Here is an 18555-nt window from a genome sequence, read left to right as displayed (position 1 = left end):
CTGAAAACTCTTACCAAGATCAACTAGAAAATAGGCCTTTGTGACCCAGAGTTTCCAAAAAGCTCACTTGACAAATTGAGTAATGAGTCAACTGACAGGAAAAAGAAAGTCAGAGACTGACCAGCTTCTGGAAACATGGAGTGTGGGGTCACTGGAGGCTGAGGGAGAGGGTTGTAAAGGGGATACAGAGGCCAACATCCTGGAGAGTGCGCTCTAGGGCTCTCACTCGGAGAACTGAGAGGCTCTGTCATGCACAAGAACATCAGAAGCATGAAGTACAAAGGAGGAATTGTGTGTGCCCTGAGAATAAACTCGAACGAAGTTATTCACAAGGAATGATTGTCTCCGAGGTCCTGTCATTAAAGCTTTTCCATTTCTTGGTGTTTAGGACTGATAACCTTCGAGAGTAGATAATAGTGCTCAAGACAAAGGGCATCGATTTGACACCAAGCTCAACATTCAGAAAACTAAGATCATGGCATCTGGTCCCATCACTTCATGGGAAATAGATGGGGAAACAGTGTAAACAGTGTCAGACTTTATTTTTGGGGGCTCCAGAATCACTGCAGATGATGACTGCAGCCATGAAATTAAAAGACGCTTACTCCTTGGAAGAAAAGTTATGACCAACCTAGATAGCATATTGAAAAGCAGAGGCATTACTTTGCCAACTAAGGTCCGTCTAGTCAAGGCTATGGTTTTTCCTGTGGTCATGTATGGATGTGAGAGTTGGACTGTGAAGAAAGCTGAGCGCCGAAGAATTGATGCTTTTGAACTGTGGTGTTGGAGAAGACTCCTGAGAGTCCCTTGGACTGCAAGGAGATCCAACCAGTCCATTCTAAAGGAAATCAACCCTGGGATTTCTTTGGAAGGAATGATGCTAAAGCTGAAACTCCAGTACTTTGGCCACCTCATGCAAAGAGTTGACTCATTGGGAAAGACTCTGATGCTGGGAGGGATTGGGGGCAGGAAGAGAAGGAGACGACAGAGGATGAGATGGCTGGATGGCATCACTGACACGACGGACGTGAGTCTGAGTAAACTCTGGCAGATGGTGATGGACAGGGAGGCCTGGTGTGCTGCAATTCATGGGGTCGCAAAGAGTCAGACATGACTGAGTGACTGAACTGAACTAAACTGAGGGATGCTAGAGAGAGAGAGAGAGAGACAAAGCGAGTGGAGGACAAAGAGGTGTCATGCAGAAAGAAGTAGATTAAAAAATATATGTTCATTGGGCTTCCCTGGTGGCTCGGTGGTAAAGAATCTGCGTGCCAATGCAGAAGGTATGGGTTCAATCCCTGGTCCGGGAAGATCCCACATGCCATGGAGCAACAAAGCTCATACACCAAAACTACCGAGCCTGCACGCGCTGGAACCGTGCTCCACAAAAGAAGCCACCACAATGAGAAGTCCACACACCACAACTAGTGAAAAGCCCTCATGCAGCAACGAAGATCTAGCATAGCCAAAGATAAATAAAATTAATTAAAAATACATAAAAATATATGCTTAATGTAAGTAAAGAGACAGTGCTCATAGTTAAGTTATGGGAAATAGTATTTTATCAGATAAAAAAATAAATTTAGTCATTCAGACATTTACTGAGCAGCTCCTAGGTCCCAGCCACCAGGCTGGGCAACAGGGCAAATGACACATCCCCTTGAGAGGTGTACAGCCTGCTAAGGGAGACAAGAGTGAGCAAACAACCACGAAAGAGCAGGAAAGATGCTAATAGCGGCAGGTACATGATGCTCACAGAGGCAGGGGAGACTTTACCAAGAGAGGAAGAGAAACTTACAAGAGCAGCACAGAGGCATCGTCGCACTTCTGAGGACTCTGGTTTGAGCTACATGCAGCAGCCCATTGCTCTTTGCAGACTGAATGTTCATGAATGAAAATAGTCTTTATTGAGTGATCTGAAACATTGCTGTAGTTACTTTGCTGAGACACAAATCTGAATGGTCTGCTAGGAGGCCAGAGTATACTTGCCACCCATTTACTAGTGAATGGATCACACCTCACACCTGGCATTTGTGCCCCAGCACAGCTTACCTCTTTTCTCATTGGCATCTATGTAGTAATTCTCACACTGTGATTAACTTTTTTTCCTTTGCAGAGTCAGAGAAATATGGAGTTAATAAGGTACAGATGTAATGAAGTAAAGAGTTTATTTTAATGGCAAAATTTATTTAAGAAGCTTTAGAAATTACCTTGGCCCCATATTTATAGAACCATTAAGAGTCTAAAAGAGATGCCTTGCATTTTTCAGTTACACTTTACTGCTTTTTATAGGGGAAATTATATGTCATAGTGATATTCATGATTCTGGAGACTCATGAAGGTCATGGATGAACACTTTGAGAATGTCAGGGGTCCACATCTGTGAATAATGAATTATATTTTATTGGCACTCTACTGGATATAACATGTTCTCATTTTAAGTTGGAAAAACAAGATATAATCTCCTTTATATGATTTTCTTATAATTTGGAGAAGAGTACTATTGCCCTTCCCTGTTTATGAAGGCTCAGTATGTATTACCAGAAGACAAAGAATAATATTTATCCACAAAATTGCAGCCTGACAAATCAACATAGACAACTAAATTCCCCCAACTGAATGCTTTTCCCTTAGTCTATTTCCTGTAACTTAATAACCACTGAGACTTCAATCTGGCCCCCTCCCCAAAATACCTCACATGACAATACCTTAACATGACAACACACGACCTCAATCTGCTTCCACTTGTCACCTTGTTTTGGCTATTAGGATCACACGTATTTAATTGCTGAAGCTGGAAAGCTTAGAACTGGCCAGACTCTTCTCTCAATATCTAATCAGTTACCAAGTAAATCGACGTTAACTCTTAAATGACTCTCAAAAGCAGTTGGGCCTCTCCAGTCCCCTGCCACTGCCCTAGCTGAGACCCAAATCATCTGGCATCACAGTATTCTGACACAGTGCCTCTAACCTGTCCTTCCTCTATCCCCCAAGTTAATAGAAAGTAATTTTTCTCAAAATGCAAATCTTGCATTTATTAGTTTCCACTGAAGATAAAAATAGGGTTCCATCAATAACTGGCCAGTGAGTCTGATGCCCATGGGTCTACACATAACACTTTGAGAATTGCATTAACTGTGAACTGCTTATTTTCCTAATTATGCTGTGTTCTTTCATACCTCTATGCATTTTTGTATCTATCCAATTCTTGTGCTGCATGGCCTTTTCACTTCTGTACTCTTATCGAATTTCTACCAGACCTTCTAGATTCAATTCAAATGCCACTGCTTCAGGAGAGCCATGTGTGAACCTCTCAGTGGCTCCTCTATCTGGGCTCCTGTGGCCCTGAAAACATGCTATTAAAGCACATGTCACAGTTTACAGCAAGAACGTGGTAACAAAGTTATCTTCTTCCATGATCCACAAGCTCTTGTCGTTGAATCCTAGTATTTAGCACGATGCTTGGCTCCTGCCACGCAGTCAGTGTTTGCTGAATGGAAGGACCAGCGATCTAGATTGGTGGTTACATGGTAAAATGAGAGAAGCATGTTATCAAAGGGCAAAAACTACATTTTTTTGTTAACTCTAACCTGAATCAAGATGCCAGGAAAGTTAAAATAAGGATAGGGTACTTTTAGATCTCAACTGACTTTTAAATTACTCATCACATCTGTCCTTAGCTAAAGACCAACTCTAACCAGCGTCCTGTGCAGCCTAAGTCAGAACATTTCACACCTGGACACTGGATCCAACAAATGCTCAATGACCATGGAAGAAATACTTAAAAAGAAGGTATTGGCTTTAAAAATACAAATGGGAAAAAATGCCTAGTAAAACCTTTTTTTTTTTTTTCCTGTTTGGCATTTTAGAGGGCAATGTCAGACACCGGGCACCACACTGTACACAGTGTCCAACATCTGTGGTGGCAGTCTCCACAGAACAGTTACTGTGATGCTGTTTTTTGTTCACTCATTCATTCACTCACAGAAACTGCTGTGCAGCTACTGCGGGCCAGTCACATGGCACAAGCAAAGGAAAGAGCAGGTCCCTGTGATCCAGGATTTTTACAGGACAGATGGATTACTACAAATGGCCCTGGACTTGTACCATTAAGCAGTTACTATTTAAATCCAGCCTGGTTCCAAAAATGTTCTCAAGTTCTCCTTGTACTTAACAGGTCACAGGTTACCTTGGGCAACCTCAAGAAGGCTGCTAAGCATTCTAATGCAGCCAGTCTGTATCGCAAGGCGTAACCCGTCTGGGGACACAGCTACCTTCAAAATGCAGCGTTTAGGGTACGTTCACTACTGCTCTAATCTCCCAATGGGTAGGGGTTTGCTGAAAGACGGTTTTCAAAGAAGGAAAAGATTTGAATGAAGGCAGATGATGAGTGAAGCTGAGTTCGAGCTTCAACCAAAACTCTTGGCGTGTTAGGGCACGGAAGAATTCTCTGGATACCCTCACCGTGTAGAGTGGTGCAAAGAAAAGCTTCCAGGGCAAACCCAGTCAGGGAAAGACGTAAATTCACTGCATTTAGCACCATACTGGAGCCCAGACTTCGGCCTTCTTCAGGGTAAAATACTAGGGGAGCTCAAGCCTAATTCTTAACAAACTACATTATAAATGACGGGCCAATCTCAGATATAGCTGCTCCCTTAACCCTTAGGCTGCCCCAAAGGTTCACTGCCGCGTTCCCACCCAGACTCTGGACAGCGCCCCGCCCTTCTCGGTTCCACCCACCCGACCCAGGAGGGGTCCCCACAACCCCCAAGCCCACCCCTGGAGAGCCACCCACTGCAGCCCCGCCCCTCCCAAGACCCACGTGTCGGGCCCCACCCCGGCGCTGGCGGCCCTTTAAACACCCCCACCCTTACGCAGCACCCCCCCAGCCCGACCCGAACGGCAGCCGGAGAGGGACAAAACTCATGGCGTTCAGCCAGCTTCCTCCGCGGATCTCGTCCCGGACTGCCCTGCCCTTGGGGCCTTCCACCCTGGGTCACAGCCCCTGGCGGCCCTGAGCCCGCGGCGGCCCGGCAGAGGAGTGTCGCTACGACCCAGCTGCGGGGCGGGGCCGGCGGGAGCGCAGGTCTCCGCCGCTGCCACGGCTGCCTCCGCCTGCCTCCGCCTGCTGCTCCGGCCGCCCGCTCGCCCGCCGCTGGGTGCGCTGCACGCGGGGGGCCGCCGCGGTGCAGAGGTTCATGCAGCGGCGGCGGCCGCGGCGGCGGCGGCGGCGGCTGCTGCCGCTGCCGCCGCGGAGGCAGACAGACCCGGCGCTGCCGCCGCCGCCGCCGCCGCCGCCCTCCCCCGGCTCCATGCCGCCACCGCTGCCGCCTCCTCCTCTCCGGCGAGGGGCGGGGGGCTCCGGCCCGGGGTGGGCATCACTCCTCGCAGCGCCGCTCCCCTCCCTGCCCTCCGCTCGGGCCCTGGAGCTGGCGGGGGCGCCCGCTGCCTTCTAGGAGCGCACGCTCTCCGCGCGCCCTGCGGGAGAGAGGGGGCGGGCGTGGGCGGGGGCGGGCGGGCGTCGGGGCAGCCGGGACCCCGCAAGGCGGCGAGAGGAGGGGGCTGCCTCGGAGGATGCCCGGCGGCGGCTCCCCGCTCTTAGGCGCGAGCTGAGCCGGACCCAGAGCGGGCGGCGCGTCGCCATGCCGGTGTGACGGGCGCCCCCGGCTGCCCGCGCGGTCCCCGGCGCTGCCCCACGCCGCGCCGCGCCGGCGCCGGGCGGCAGGATGGGCTGTATCCAAAGCATTACCTGCAAGGCACGGATCCGGCGCGAGAACATCGTCGTGTACGATGTGTGCGCCACCATCGACCAATGCCCCACGCGCATCGAGGAGACCTCGCCCATCGTCCTGCGCTACAAGACCCCCTACTTCAAAGCTTCGGCCCGCGTGGTCATGCCCCCCATCCCCCGCCACGAGACCTGGGTGGTGGGCTGGATCCAGGCGTGCAACCAGATGGAGTTCTTCAACACCTACAGCGACCTGGGCATGTAAGCGACCGGCCGCGCGGAGTAGGAGCGGGCTTCGTGGCGGGGTCTCTCCTCACCCCGACCCTCCTCCCCAGCTCCTTCTTACTGCTCTCCCCATCCTTTTTATAAATCTTCCTCCCGCCTCCTTTTCCATCTCCCTCCTCCCTACGCTTTTGTTTCAGTGACAGGGCTGATGTGTGTAGGGAGGCTCCTCGCGAAGGCATTTTCTCGCGGTTTGCTTCTGATTGCCTATGAATGCTAGGAGCACTGTGCGGGGCGGGAAGAACGCTCTGAGGAGGGTTCAAGAGACGGAGGTGGGGGTGGCTGGCTAGTGCCCTGGGAGTTTCGGGGCGCCGTCTGTGGTTTGCAGGGCTTCTGGGGAAGAGTTTGGGGGAACCTGTAGAGAGTAGTGTAGTGCCTGGGGCGCGTGGGCTGTACCGCGCGTGCTTTGGAGAAACCCGAGCCGGTTTGGAGAGGAAGGTCCCAGGCGTCCAGCCTGGACTTGGTCTGCCCTTGTTCCTTCGACTGTTGACTTCGAGCTCTTGTCCCCCGAACCGGAAAGCCTGGAGGCGTTTCCATCCGGAACCGCACCGCCGACAGCCACCTCTCTGGCTCAGCGCCCTCCGGAAGAGTACTGGAGGTGGTGGGAGTGGGAAGGCTCCGGGCGCGTCCCAGCGGAGCGAGGCTGATGGCCTTGTGCGAGCAGCCTCTGATTGGCGTGGTGCGATACGTGTCTGTGCTCAGTGAAAGTATGGGTCTCATGTCGGTCTAGGGTCTTTACTTACTCCAAAACTTTATTCTCCGGCTCTGGGAGGGATTCCCCAGCGGCCACCGCCGAATTCTGTCGGAGAGCTGGGAGCTCTCCAACTTCTTTCAGCAGCGCCGCTCGGCGCGCGCGGGGCTCCGCAGCTGCGGTGGAGACCCGGGATCGCGGCGACTCCTCTGCCGCCAGGGGCCGACAGGCTGACCCGGAACCGCAGGCTGCTGACAGTCTCGTCCAGGACCTTTTTATTAACTAAATTTTCATAACTCCCTGCCAGACTCCTTTCAGAAGTACACTCTGGACAGTTGGCAACTACAATGGCTAAAAGGTTTGGGGCCTGCATTTTGCCTGCTGTTACAATGTAGGTCTAGAACACCCTAATTAGCTTGCAGCCCGTAGGGAAACCCTCTTCTGAAAAGTCAGCCTCATTTCATTAGTAATCTAAAACTCCAGAGTTCCCTAGGTTCATCTTTTGAATATGGATATAAGGTGGGAGAGTTTCCATTTTAAAAGGTCAAACTATTTTTTTAACAGCAGTTTGCAGGCTTTTTATTGCACTTTGGGAGCATGTAAGTTAACACTAGTCATGGGTGCTAAAAGGAATTCTGACAGGTTGCTTTGTCTCTCCTGGCTCCCACTCCAACCCTTTTCCCTACCCCAGAGAGTCTGAACTTTCCTCTCTAATCATAAAAATACAATGCTGGAGAAAGCTCCTTCCTAAGGAAGAAGTGTGACAGCCCGTTTTGCTCTGTCTCTGCACCCAGAGTGTTCTTGTCTTTCCGGAAGGCAGCTGGATGTGAGAAATAGAGGAAATCTTATTTGGGGTGAATTCTGATGGCTCAGACAGTAAAGAATCTGCTTGCAGTTCAAGAGATCCCAGTTCAGTCCCTGGGTTGGGAAGATCCCCTGGAGAAGGAAATGGCTACCCACTCCAGTATTCTTGCCTAAAGAATCACACGGACAGAGGAGCCTGGTGGGCTACAGTCTCAATCGGACACGACTGAGCAACTAACACATGTGCCATTTAGAAACATACACCCCCTCAAAAGAATTATTATATCTGAACATGTGTGTCTCTTAAAGATTTTTTTTTTTTTAAGAAACTTATTATTTCCAGCTAAATCAGAGAAAGCCCCAGACAGGGCAAGGGCATCCTCATGTCTGTTCTCTTGGCCTGGCCCTGACGGCAGTGTGCAGCATTGGCTGAGGGCAGTAATTGCAGCCTGGGGCCACTCTGAGAGACACTAGGAGGGACTGAGCCGAAAGTCTTGCTTTTCCCAAGACTGCACACCCAAGAGTCTCTGCTGCCTCACATCTCCTGTAAATTAGTAATCTGAAAGTAAATAAATCGTTCTTTCATAAAAGAGAATATATTCTACCTCAGGAGAAGTATAAACAGACATGGTAGTTGAACTTTCTTGACTCTATGAGAAGATGTGTCTACATGGGAACCCACTTTAGGGTGTGACTTGGTGTCTGCTGAGAGGGACACATTCTCCCTGACCCTTCCTTGCTGAGTTCTTGCCTTTGGGATTTAGAGGAAAAAAAAAAAAAAAAAAAGTTCTGCCTTTAAACTACCACTTTCAGTATTTTAAGATTCTTGCTTTTCATGTTGTTGTTGGCGGGGGACAAAAATAGTCCCCAAGAAATCATAAAGCATATTATTTTAGATTTGTGTCCAGGGGCCTCCTGTCTTTGTGGCTACAATAATGGCTGTGTGTGTTTAAGGCCACTTTGGAGCCTGGATTTGATTGAACCAATTTCCACGAAATGTTTTGGCCCTGAAAACTTGGCCAGTGTAAACTTTCTCATAGAAACCCATACTGGATGAAAGTCACTGCAGCCTATTAGTTACTGTGTCCATTTTAGCCGGTACCTTGAGTGGAGAAAACACCGCAGGCTGGATTTTCACCCCTGTGTAATGGTCTTGTTGCATGAAGCATGGTATGATGAGAGGCTATAGGTTATAAAACTGCCTTTTTCAACATTTAAAAGGGCCTATGCCAGAGGAAACCTGCAACTTAAAATTCCAAGAAAACTTTATCTATAGGTTTAAAGAAAACATGAGCTTTCATGGTTTAAATTTCTCCACATTTCCAAGAAAGGGACGTCTTCTACAGGAGCATTTGAAATAGCTGATGGTCAGGATGGCCAGAGCCTAATTTGAACTTGAGCTCAAGTGACTTGAAACTCCCCCTACTGATTCTGTAGGAAGCAGGCTATTAATGCTTGTGGCCCCCATTTCTTTCTCATTTGGCCCTGATGAGCCTGCTCCTGCAGCCCTGCCAAGACTGCTGCAAGGCTTCATCCTTCAGGGAGGAAGAACCACGGGATTTTCTCAATCAACTCATCAATAAACAAATGTTTATTTTACTAACTGCCTCTGATGCACCAGTGCCAGCAAAGAAAACAAAGGAATAAGCAGGCAGCTTCAGTGTTCCTCAGTGCAGGAGGTAAGGAGGGGCACAGGCAGAAAAGGCCAGTGCTCCCAAGTAGTATAGGAGAAATGCCAGTGAAAGGGACCAGGCCAAGTGTTCTAGATCTGTAAAGACTCAAGCTGGATGCAAGGGATGGGTGAGATTCAGCCAGGCAAGGAGGAGGGACTAGTTCTAAAGAGCAAAAACAGCAACTACCTGGAGGTAGGAAAATAGAAAGGGGCATAGAAAGGCAGGAGAGGAACTTTCAAGGTGAAGAACAGTGGGGGATAAAGTCAGAAAGGGTCTGTTGGGAAGGCCTAGAAGAGTAGATCTGGAAAAGGGAAGGCTGAGATCAGATCTTCTAACCAAAAGAGTATGAGGAAGCGCTTCATACCCTTTCAGTGCCTCTTGGGCATACAGGAGCTTTTCAGTAGAGACTTAAGACCCTTATGATAGAACAGGTCTTTTTTTTTTTTTTCTAATTTATTGATATAGTTGACTTACAGTGTTGTGCCAATTTCTGCTGTACAGTGGAGTGATTAGCCTATATATATATATTTGGAGGGGCTCAGCCCATAAAGAATCCACAGCAATGCGGGAGACTGGATTCAATCTCTGGGTTGGGAAGATCCCCTGGAGCTGGGTGTGGCAACTCACCCCCATATTCTTGTCTAGAGAATCCCATGGACAGAGGAGACTGGCAGGCTACAGTCCATGGGGTCACAAAGAGTCAGACATGACTTGGGTGACTAAGCACAAGCATATATGTGTGTACACCCACAGACACACAGATACACACACACATTCTTTTCTGTTACGGTTTATCACAGGATAGAGCGCAGTTCCTATACAGCACAGTAGGTCCTTGTTTATCTGTCGTATGTGTGATAGTTTGCATCTGCTAATCTCAGGCTCCCAATCCATCCCTCCCTCCACCCCATGATGGAAGTTTTGAATGCTAGAGTACAATACCCAAGAATGAGTGGGGTTCATGTGCCAAAGATGCAGGCAAAGCTGAGGGGGAGAGTCGGCAGTGGCTGAAGGCCCTTCCCGCTCCCTCCGTGCCTAGGCGTGGTGTCTTCTAGAGCTGTAAGGGTCAGCTGTGGTCAGCTTAGGGCTGATGGTGTAGGGCTTGGAGAGCCTTGGCCTGGGTGCAGCTTGAGGAGGTGGGAGCTCACACCTCACCTTCAGGAGACAGCTCCTGGCTCTCCTCCTCCCGCAGAGCCAACATTACTGAGGGTTTGACTATACCCACCCACCTCTGTTACCGTTTCAGTTTATTCCAAGCTGGTTTCTCTCAGTTCCAAATTTGCGCTTGCTCAGTTCGTCTGGGCTTTCCATATTTCCAGATCCAGCAGACACTTACCTTTTCATCAACATTCCGCATGGTTGACAGCTTCCTGTGTCTTGAATCACTTCCATCATTTAGCTCTCCTGCTGTTTTTCTAGCTGTTCCTCTATCTGACCTCAAAATGCAGTTCATTGGGACAGTTCTCATTCTGTACTGGAGGGATAGTTATTTCTTCCATCCCAAGGGCACCAGATGGCCTTTGGGATACAGAGTCACCTGCAGTACAGGCGTATGTGTCTACACAGTTTCCACTTGGCTGGCTGGAAGAAATCTCAAGCTCAATGTATCCAAACCTGTACTCTTGATCTCTGCTGTAGCTCCCACCCAAAAGCTGCACCTCTGCCATTCTTTCCCATTTTAGTAACACCTTCAGTCCCTGGGTTGCCTTAGCTGAAAATCTGTTTGTCACTGTAGATACTTCCCCCGACATTCATTCCATTATCAAATCCTGCTGATCCCATCCCGCAGATAACTAATCCAGCCACCACTTTCTATGCCCACCTCTTCCAGTGTAGGACACGTCATCATCCCCTATCACTTGCTCCGACAGAGGATTTCTGACCAAACTTGCCACCTCTGTTCTTGCCCTCCATCCAGCCTATTCCCCCTATGATAGTCAAGTGACATTTTAAAAGTGTAAATGCTGTTGCTTTCTTGCTTAAATCCTTTAATGGCTTCCCATTACAATCCCAGGATAAAATTTGCAAATCTCTTCCCACTCTGAATTTCTGTTCTTAAGCCCCTTCAACCTTTTTTCATTTCTTCAGAGGAACTAGCTTTATCCTGATTCAGAACTTTTCTACGTGCTGTTCTCTGTCTGAAATGCTCTACACACCTACCCTTTGCTAGCAAATTCCTACTCCTCATTCAGGTCTCAGCTGTTACTTCAGAGAGGCAACCCTGAGTTCATAGTTTGTATTAGGGTTCTCCTGTTCTCTTGAGTAACACACTACTCTTTTCGTTGTTACCGTTAGTAAGCAAGTATTTATATGTTTATGTAACTTCTGATTTATCTACAAGACTGTAAACCCCATTAAAGCAGGTATTATATACATTTTATTTCCCTGTGAATAGTGCTTGGCCCATAACAGGCGTTAAACATTTGATCAAAATAAAGTGAAGTCGCTCAGTTGTGTCGGACTTTTTGCGACCCCGTGGACTGTAGCCCACCGGGCTCCTCCGTCCATGGGATTCTCCAGGCAAGAATACTGGAGTGGGTTGCCAGATCAAAATAAAGGAGCCCTTTTTCTAACCTCAAATAGTCTGTGTCCCTTTCAAAAAATCACGTCTTTCTGGAAAATTAGCCTTTCGTGTAAAACCTAGTGCTAATGCCACAAATCTCTCCAACTCCTGACTCTCCAGCAGTCGCTTAACACACGAGCGATTGAACTCCGCTGTGCTTTTGTGTCATTTTGAGCTGCATTGTCCCACGAGATTCCCTGCTCCTCAAGCCAGGGCGCGTGTCTGTCACTTCCTCTGTTTCCCTGCGGTGTTCTGCACACCAGGAGTGCGGTTCAGTAAACACTGAGGCCCGACTGTCTCGTCACCTGCTGCAGAGTGGCATTCAGCGTCTGCCCAAGGAGCTGGGACATGGGAACGTGTCGTAGCACTGTTCCACCTGCATCAGTAACTCATGGCCTGAACTCCGGGACTTCTGGAGGTGATGGTCCTAGCCAGCACTTAAGCACCTGGCCTAGTAGGGTGATTGCCCCCGAAGCAAACACTGCCCTTGTTCAGGGCAGCATGTGCAGCATAGCTTTGAGCGTGGCCCTCACTGGTCGAGATGCCTCCTTCAGGCACTTTGCTCTTGAGGACCAGCTCGGCTCATGCGTCCCAGGAGCCGGATGAGTGTGCAGGTGCGTGTCTCACCAGGCCCAGTGCTTCTCAGCAGCTGGCGGCCCCGTCCTCAGTCTCCCTGTGGAGACCAGAACCAACACCCCTCCCCCATTCCCATGACACCCCCAGTCAGGGGCCCCATCATCTGGAAGCAGTGAAGGCTAGTCCTCACCAGAAACGATGGGGACCCTGTCCCAGAGCATCAGATGGGAAAGCAGGATCCAATTCCCTTATTAAAGTCCTGAGTGCCCTTGAAAGGGAGGCAGCCTAACCCTTTGCCTCTAATCTTCTCCATCTCGGCAAAAGAGGAGCAGCAGCAGATTAGCTGGTCTTATCAGGAAGCATTAATCTCACTGGAGATAAAGCACAACTCTGGAGTTGGAGGGGGTTGGAGGAACAGGCAAGGAAACATGATTCAGAAAAAGAAGGGGAGCAGTACGTGGGAGTTAAAATGTGGCTTGTGTAGCATGGGCTGCTGAAACACAGCTGCGCTGGGTGGAGAAAGCAGGACAGGCGAGCTGGGAGGTGTGGGCCTGCAGAGTGTCAGCGACCTTCCACGTGAGAGCAGCGGCGGATACTGTTTGCGGGGTGAGGTCTGCAGATGCTTCATGTTCCAGGTTCAAGAAGGCTGCAGGTTGAGTCAGGAAATGCAGAATCTAGTGTGAGACGTAAGATCCCCTTCCCTCCGATTTGTGGAGTGCTCTGATCTTGTCTCACCCTGGGAGCTAGATGTTCTGATTATATCTGTTGAGAAAACTAAGGCTCAGGGGGTCAGAGGACTTGCCTGAGATCATGCATCTAGTTGGTGGCTGAGCTGAATCTTTGTGAGAGGGTGGGGCCAAGAGGGTGGAGTACCAGGTCCATCCATCCCTGAGCTCATTCCCTGGGAGCAGGGGGACACCTCACCTCTCAGGGACCCAAGCTGGCCGGGACTGCAGGTTTTAGTCCTGTGCTGTCTCCTCCGGATCTTCCCTGGGGCTCACATGTCAGCCCAGATGGGCAGCCCTGGACCCCAGCAGTTACACAGACTCCCCAGTTATTGTACTTGTGAGCCCATTCATCCCTCAAACTCCACACAATTGCTGTTTGGACAGGTGATTAGGAGGACAAAGAGGACCCTCTTCTGGTAGTGGGAAGAACCCCTGGCTCTACCCTCACTCAGCAGAAATTCCGCTGGCTCCTGGGAATTCTTATACTATTATTGCAAGGTTCACCCAGGCCACTGTGTTAGCTGTGTGGATCCCACTCCCTCAGCAGCTCTGACACAAGCCAGTTGGAACTGTTCACTGTGCCGGTTGAGGGTGCACCAGCTATCTTTCCAGCACAGGGATGTGAGTCGGAAGACCTTGGATTCGATTCCGAGCCATATGACCTTTGGCAGATTCCTTAACAATCTAGTGTCTAGTTTGCATTCATGTAAATAGACAGCAAAAAGTCCCATCCTGTCTACTTGGCTGGGGGTCAGGAATCAAGTGAGATGAAAACTGTGAAAGTGCTCTCCAAACTAGTGTATTGTGCACGTGTGTTTTTTTGTTTTGTTTTTTTATAGAGCATGACTGTTACTCAGCTTCCCGGGTGGCTCAGCAGTAAAGAATCTACCTGCCAGTGCAGGAGATGTGGGGTCAATCCCTGGGTCGGGAGGATCCCCTGGAGGAAAGGGCAACCCACTCCAGTGTTCTTGCCTGGAGAATCCCATGGATGGAGGAGCCTGGTGGGCTACAGTCCATGGGTTCGCAGAGTCAGACATGACAGAACGACTAAACAGCAACATGGCTGTTGTTACTAGAGGGTGACTCTGGATCAGCCTTAAGGAATAGGGAGGTTGTGGCTTCCCGGGCAGAGAGAAGCATTCACACTCTGGGGAAGGGTCCCTTGTGCATGAGCCACGCTCCCCCAAGTCCCACTCAGAGTCAGAGGAGAGGAGAAAGGCTCACTTTATATTCAGAGCCAGGGCTGTTTTTCATTCATACTCAGAGGAAGGGGGTAGCTGCTACCTTTTGTCCCACCTAGAGGTTGCCTTTCCAGATCTGCTCTGAGCTGTGGACTCTGGGCAGCAGCCAGGACCCTGCTGCTCCCAGTCCTTGGCGCTATGCCTGCATCTCAGCCAGGTCCTCATGGGGCCTGCCTGCCCTGCCCCAGAGCCCCTGATGTCAGTGTCAGTTAGGCCCCAGATGAGAAGTCAAGGACTTGGGGCTGGAGTGACACTGTGCTGTCCCTTTTCAGGAAGGTCTGGAGTTTCCAGCCTGGGTGGACAATGAGACCCACACCTGAAATAATTTGTGTCCAGAACTATTTTTAATACATTCTTCCTGATACATCTTTAGTAGATCTTTAACTTATACTTTCATGAATGTGTCTCTGTAGAAGGGAACCTCACATAATCCTGAAATCATGAGACCTGTGTAGGACAGCCATTTTTCCTATTTTAGGTAAGCAAGCTGATTAAATAACTCATGTGCTCAAGGTCACTGTGGTGGGCACTGGTAGAATCAGGGCTGCTTCATGCCCTCCTGTGCCAAGTGCATGGTCTGTGCCAACCCTGTACAGGAGGTGGGGATGAGAGAGGCCATCCCCAGGGTTGTGTACATGGAGCACCAGGGTCAGTCGGTGCACAAGCATTTTGGAGGGCACCATTTATGGTCTCTGAAGATAAGAGTGGGCAGATAGGAACATTCAAATGTGTTCCAAAAAAGCAAACAGAAATTTTCAGGCTGTCCAATTAAGCAAAATAAATAAGGCCGTGTGTCACCTGACGGCACCTCGGTGGGGTTACTGTGACAAGACTGTCTCAAAAAGCCTCTGGCTGACTGACTCTCTTGAGACCCGACCTTTCCAAGCTGGTGTGTGGGCTGTGTCAGGCCAGGGTGCTTAGAGGCTGTCAGAAGTCTGGCTAATGGGAAGCAGTAAATGGGCATCCTCAGTCAGCAAGCTCAGCAGCATCCTGAAGGGACAGGCAGGCCAGGGAGGTCACGGTTTGTGGGCATAAGTGATGACAGGGACAGCCTTTGGCAAGGCTGGAAACTGCCAGAAACAGGCAAAGGAAACGTTCCTTTGCCCTGGGCATGGGTAAGGGGAGTGAGTCAGGATCTGGCATGTGTCAGGAGGGAAGGATGAAGGAGAATGAGAGGTGGCTTTCTCCCCCCTCCTCCCAAGAGCCACCAGCTGAGCCTCCATTCCAAAATGGCAAATGACCGCCTTCACACCAAAGCCTGGGCAACTCGCTTCAAGACCAGGTTTTAACTGACTCAAATATCTGAGACTCTTTCAAATTTCCATAAATAAACTTCACTTTTTTTTTTTTTTTTTTTTTGAGGAAGGATAAGAGATTTGTGCTAAAGAACCAAACCCAAATTCCTGTTGAAGATGTCTTCTTGGCCCTTGGAGCCAGGGAGCTTGTCTTCCTGGGACACATGTACACTTTAAGAAGTGGGCAGGCATTAGGCTAGTGTCTGTCTCCCCACGAGGCTGTAAACAATGTATTCAACCTAGTGATGATCACAGCCACCATTTGTTGAAGACTTCGCCAGTGCTAGATGCTTCGCATGCATTGAGAGATGGCTACCATACTATCCCCGCATTAGAGATGACAAAACCAAGGCCCAGAGACAGTGGGTAACTTCCCCAGCATTACCCAACTCACAAGCAACAGAGCTAGGATCAGAACCCAGAATTGCAGTGACTCCTTACGATATTTCACCGCCGCATTAAGGCCAACTGGTCGAGTGAATGGATGAACCCATGGATGAGCAGAGAGCGTTCAGGATAATGCCTTGAGTGCTTGCTTTTGTCCTTGCTGTGGAGACTTAGGGAACAAAGGGTTTAAACCACTTTGGAAGCAGCCAGTCTCGTCGCCTCCCAGCTGGTTTGCTCAGCTGGTCCAGGCATGTTAATGAGATCAGGTCTTGGGGTCAGACCCAGGGGACCCTCCCAACACCCAGGTCAGCACTCCCTCCCCTTCCAGCTGCCTCGCACAAGGCTGCTTCCAGCTACCAGTCCTAGCAGACTCTAGGTTACAGGGCAGAGGCACAGCCAGGAAAATGTGAGTGGCAGGTCAACAGAGTCACCCTTGACCTGGGGGTGTTAGGGTCGTGTGAGAAATCACGTAGCCCAGCTGCTCACGTTACAGACGCGGACAGTGAGCTCCAGAGAGGCTCACTGACACAGCGAGTGAGTGCTGGAGCCGGGAAGAGACCCGGGTCTCTCTGACTCCACCGCCAACGTTCCTCACCACCAGGCTACACCAGGCCTGACGGGAGCAGGTAGCTCACTCCGTGAGTCAAGGCTGGGACACCTCGGTCTGTATTGCAGTTGTCAGGGGTCCGTGCCACCTATTTTCCTATCCCCCCATTTGTTGAGGGTCCAAGTCTGTGGGCCGCCCAGGGGAGGCCAGAGCACAGCCCTTCCGCACAAAGAGATGCGGAACTCAGATGGGCCCCAGGGAATGGCTACCCAGGTGCCAGGAGCACAGAGACCAGCCTCTTCCCAGTGTCCATAGGCAGTGATTAGCAAACCAGAAAGGAGAGGGGCTCCCCGGAGACGCCCAGCACAGATGGCAGGAAACGGGAGGGCTTGGCAGCCAGGGGAGGAGGCATGCATGGAAAAATTGACAATTGAGATTCGGCCTGGATGCCCAACAACCAAGAATCCATTTCCTCCGCCCCTCAACGCTCCCCATCCCCAGCCCAAGTGCCGAGGCCATCCCTGGACCCCTGGTCCCCTGCCCACAGGCAGCAGGGTAGCTCCAGGGCCCCTGGCAGCTCCAGAAGAAATGAGATCCAAGTGATGTCAGAGATGACAGATTGTGAGGGGGCCAGGGCCCTCCCCTGCCAGCAGGGCTCAGCTGGGTGGCCCCTGTGGAGTGGAGCAGATGGGGAGTCTGAAAGGGAGATCCTGGAAGCCTGGAGACTGTTTCTATTGTGGCTTTTAGTTGGGTTTTCTCCATTTTTTTTCCTTTTATGTTTTGTGAACTCGATACAGTTTAACATTGGGTTCTGATCCAGTTGCGCTGTGTCTACTTACTCTAAAGGAGGTGAGGGCGGGGAGGAGCAGGAGCAAGTGGGCTGGGCTACAGCACAGTTTGCTTTGCCCTTGTTGGGATCTGAGGGATGGGTTAGAGGAAAAGGGAGCTGACTTTGTGCCTCCATGCAGCCTGTCACCTCTACCTATCTGACTAAATCCAAGATCTTTGCACCACTCCACGCTGCCTCTCCTGAGGAAGATTCTAGAAATTCAGCATCATGTCAGGAAGTCTGCTTTCTCCAACAAGGTCCCATTCTAGCCTTGGCCTTCCCTTTCAAAACTTGTACTAGTGTGGTCCCATTCCAGCCTTAGCCCTTCCTTTCAAAACCTGTACTAATGACTTACCTCTGGCATTCTCTAGAGGCCTCCGTGGAGAAGGAGGCCCCTTTAGGTGTCCTGTCTGATCAGCCTATATTTGGGAAGGCTTTGCCTGCCTTCATCCCTGTCCAACACTTGTGCTGTCTCCGTGTCCATCTCAGTATCTCCCTGCTTGCCCTCTGACCCTGTCTCTGGTCAGGCGTTCTTTCAAGCTGTTGAGCTTTAGCCAGATGCCTGCTCCCAGGCCCCCTGTCTCCTGGCCCTCCTTGTCAGGCTTACTCTGTCCCTCTGAGGGGGAAACACACATGCAGAGGGGGCTGTAGCCAGAGAAGCTCACACACGCCTCTGTCCTCCTTGGACCCTCCAAGCCTGTCCTGGACTTCCACCTTCATCTCATGAGTGAGCATGATCTCTGTAAAGAAAACTGCTTGTGCCTTAAATGGGCAACTAAACTAGTGTTCTGGAGGTCTGATGAGGCAGCTGGAACAGCTAGAACCAGAGCACCAGAGACAGCCTCAGAGCAGGTGGGGGCAGGGATGAGGGGATCAGTGTGACCAGCATTCAGACCTAGTCAGCACACAGTCTGCAGCAGAGAGAGGGGGCATGAAAGGAGGTTCAGAACCTGCTTTACAGCTCTTGGCTTCCCAGCAGCCATCAGAAAGGCCTAGGTGTCCAGAGCAGACCCTCAGACAGAGAGGACAAGTGGCAGGGATAGACGCAGTCCAGGGGAACCATAGGCAGCCTCATTCCTGCCCAGAGTGCCGAGACAAGCTCTGGACGCTTTGTCCTCCCAGGTGTGAATGTGGTGGGGACTGGCCCATCCTTGTTTGGACCCCACCCCACACGGCCGATGCCAGAGAACAACCTCCCGCAGAGGCTTCCC

At 50.5% G+C, this 18555-nt stretch overlaps 1 protein-coding gene across 1 annotated transcript in view; it reads left to right on the top strand.

Annotated features, from left to right (window-relative positions):
* Positions 1-5516: 5516 nt before the first annotated feature.
* FAM78B (family with sequence similarity 78 member B) overlaps positions 5517-18555 on the top strand; it is a 99908-nt gene continuing 86869 nt past the window's right edge. The window contains exon 1 of the mRNA XM_004002724.6: positions 5517-5989. Within this exon, the coding sequence (XP_004002773.1) occupies positions 5727-5989 (263 nt within the window). The 5' untranslated portion in view covers positions 5517-5726. The remainder of the gene's footprint in view (positions 5990-18555) is intronic.

This window comes from Ovis aries, chromosome 1, assembly GCF_016772045.2.
Source record: "Ovis aries strain OAR_USU_Benz2616 breed Rambouillet chromosome 1, ARS-UI_Ramb_v3.0, whole genome shotgun sequence".
NCBI classification, from domain to species: Eukaryota; Metazoa; Chordata; class Mammalia; order Artiodactyla; family Bovidae; genus Ovis; species Ovis aries.
The sequence above is the reverse complement of the archived record's forward strand: the minus strand, read 5'-3'. Positions and strand labels throughout refer to the sequence as shown.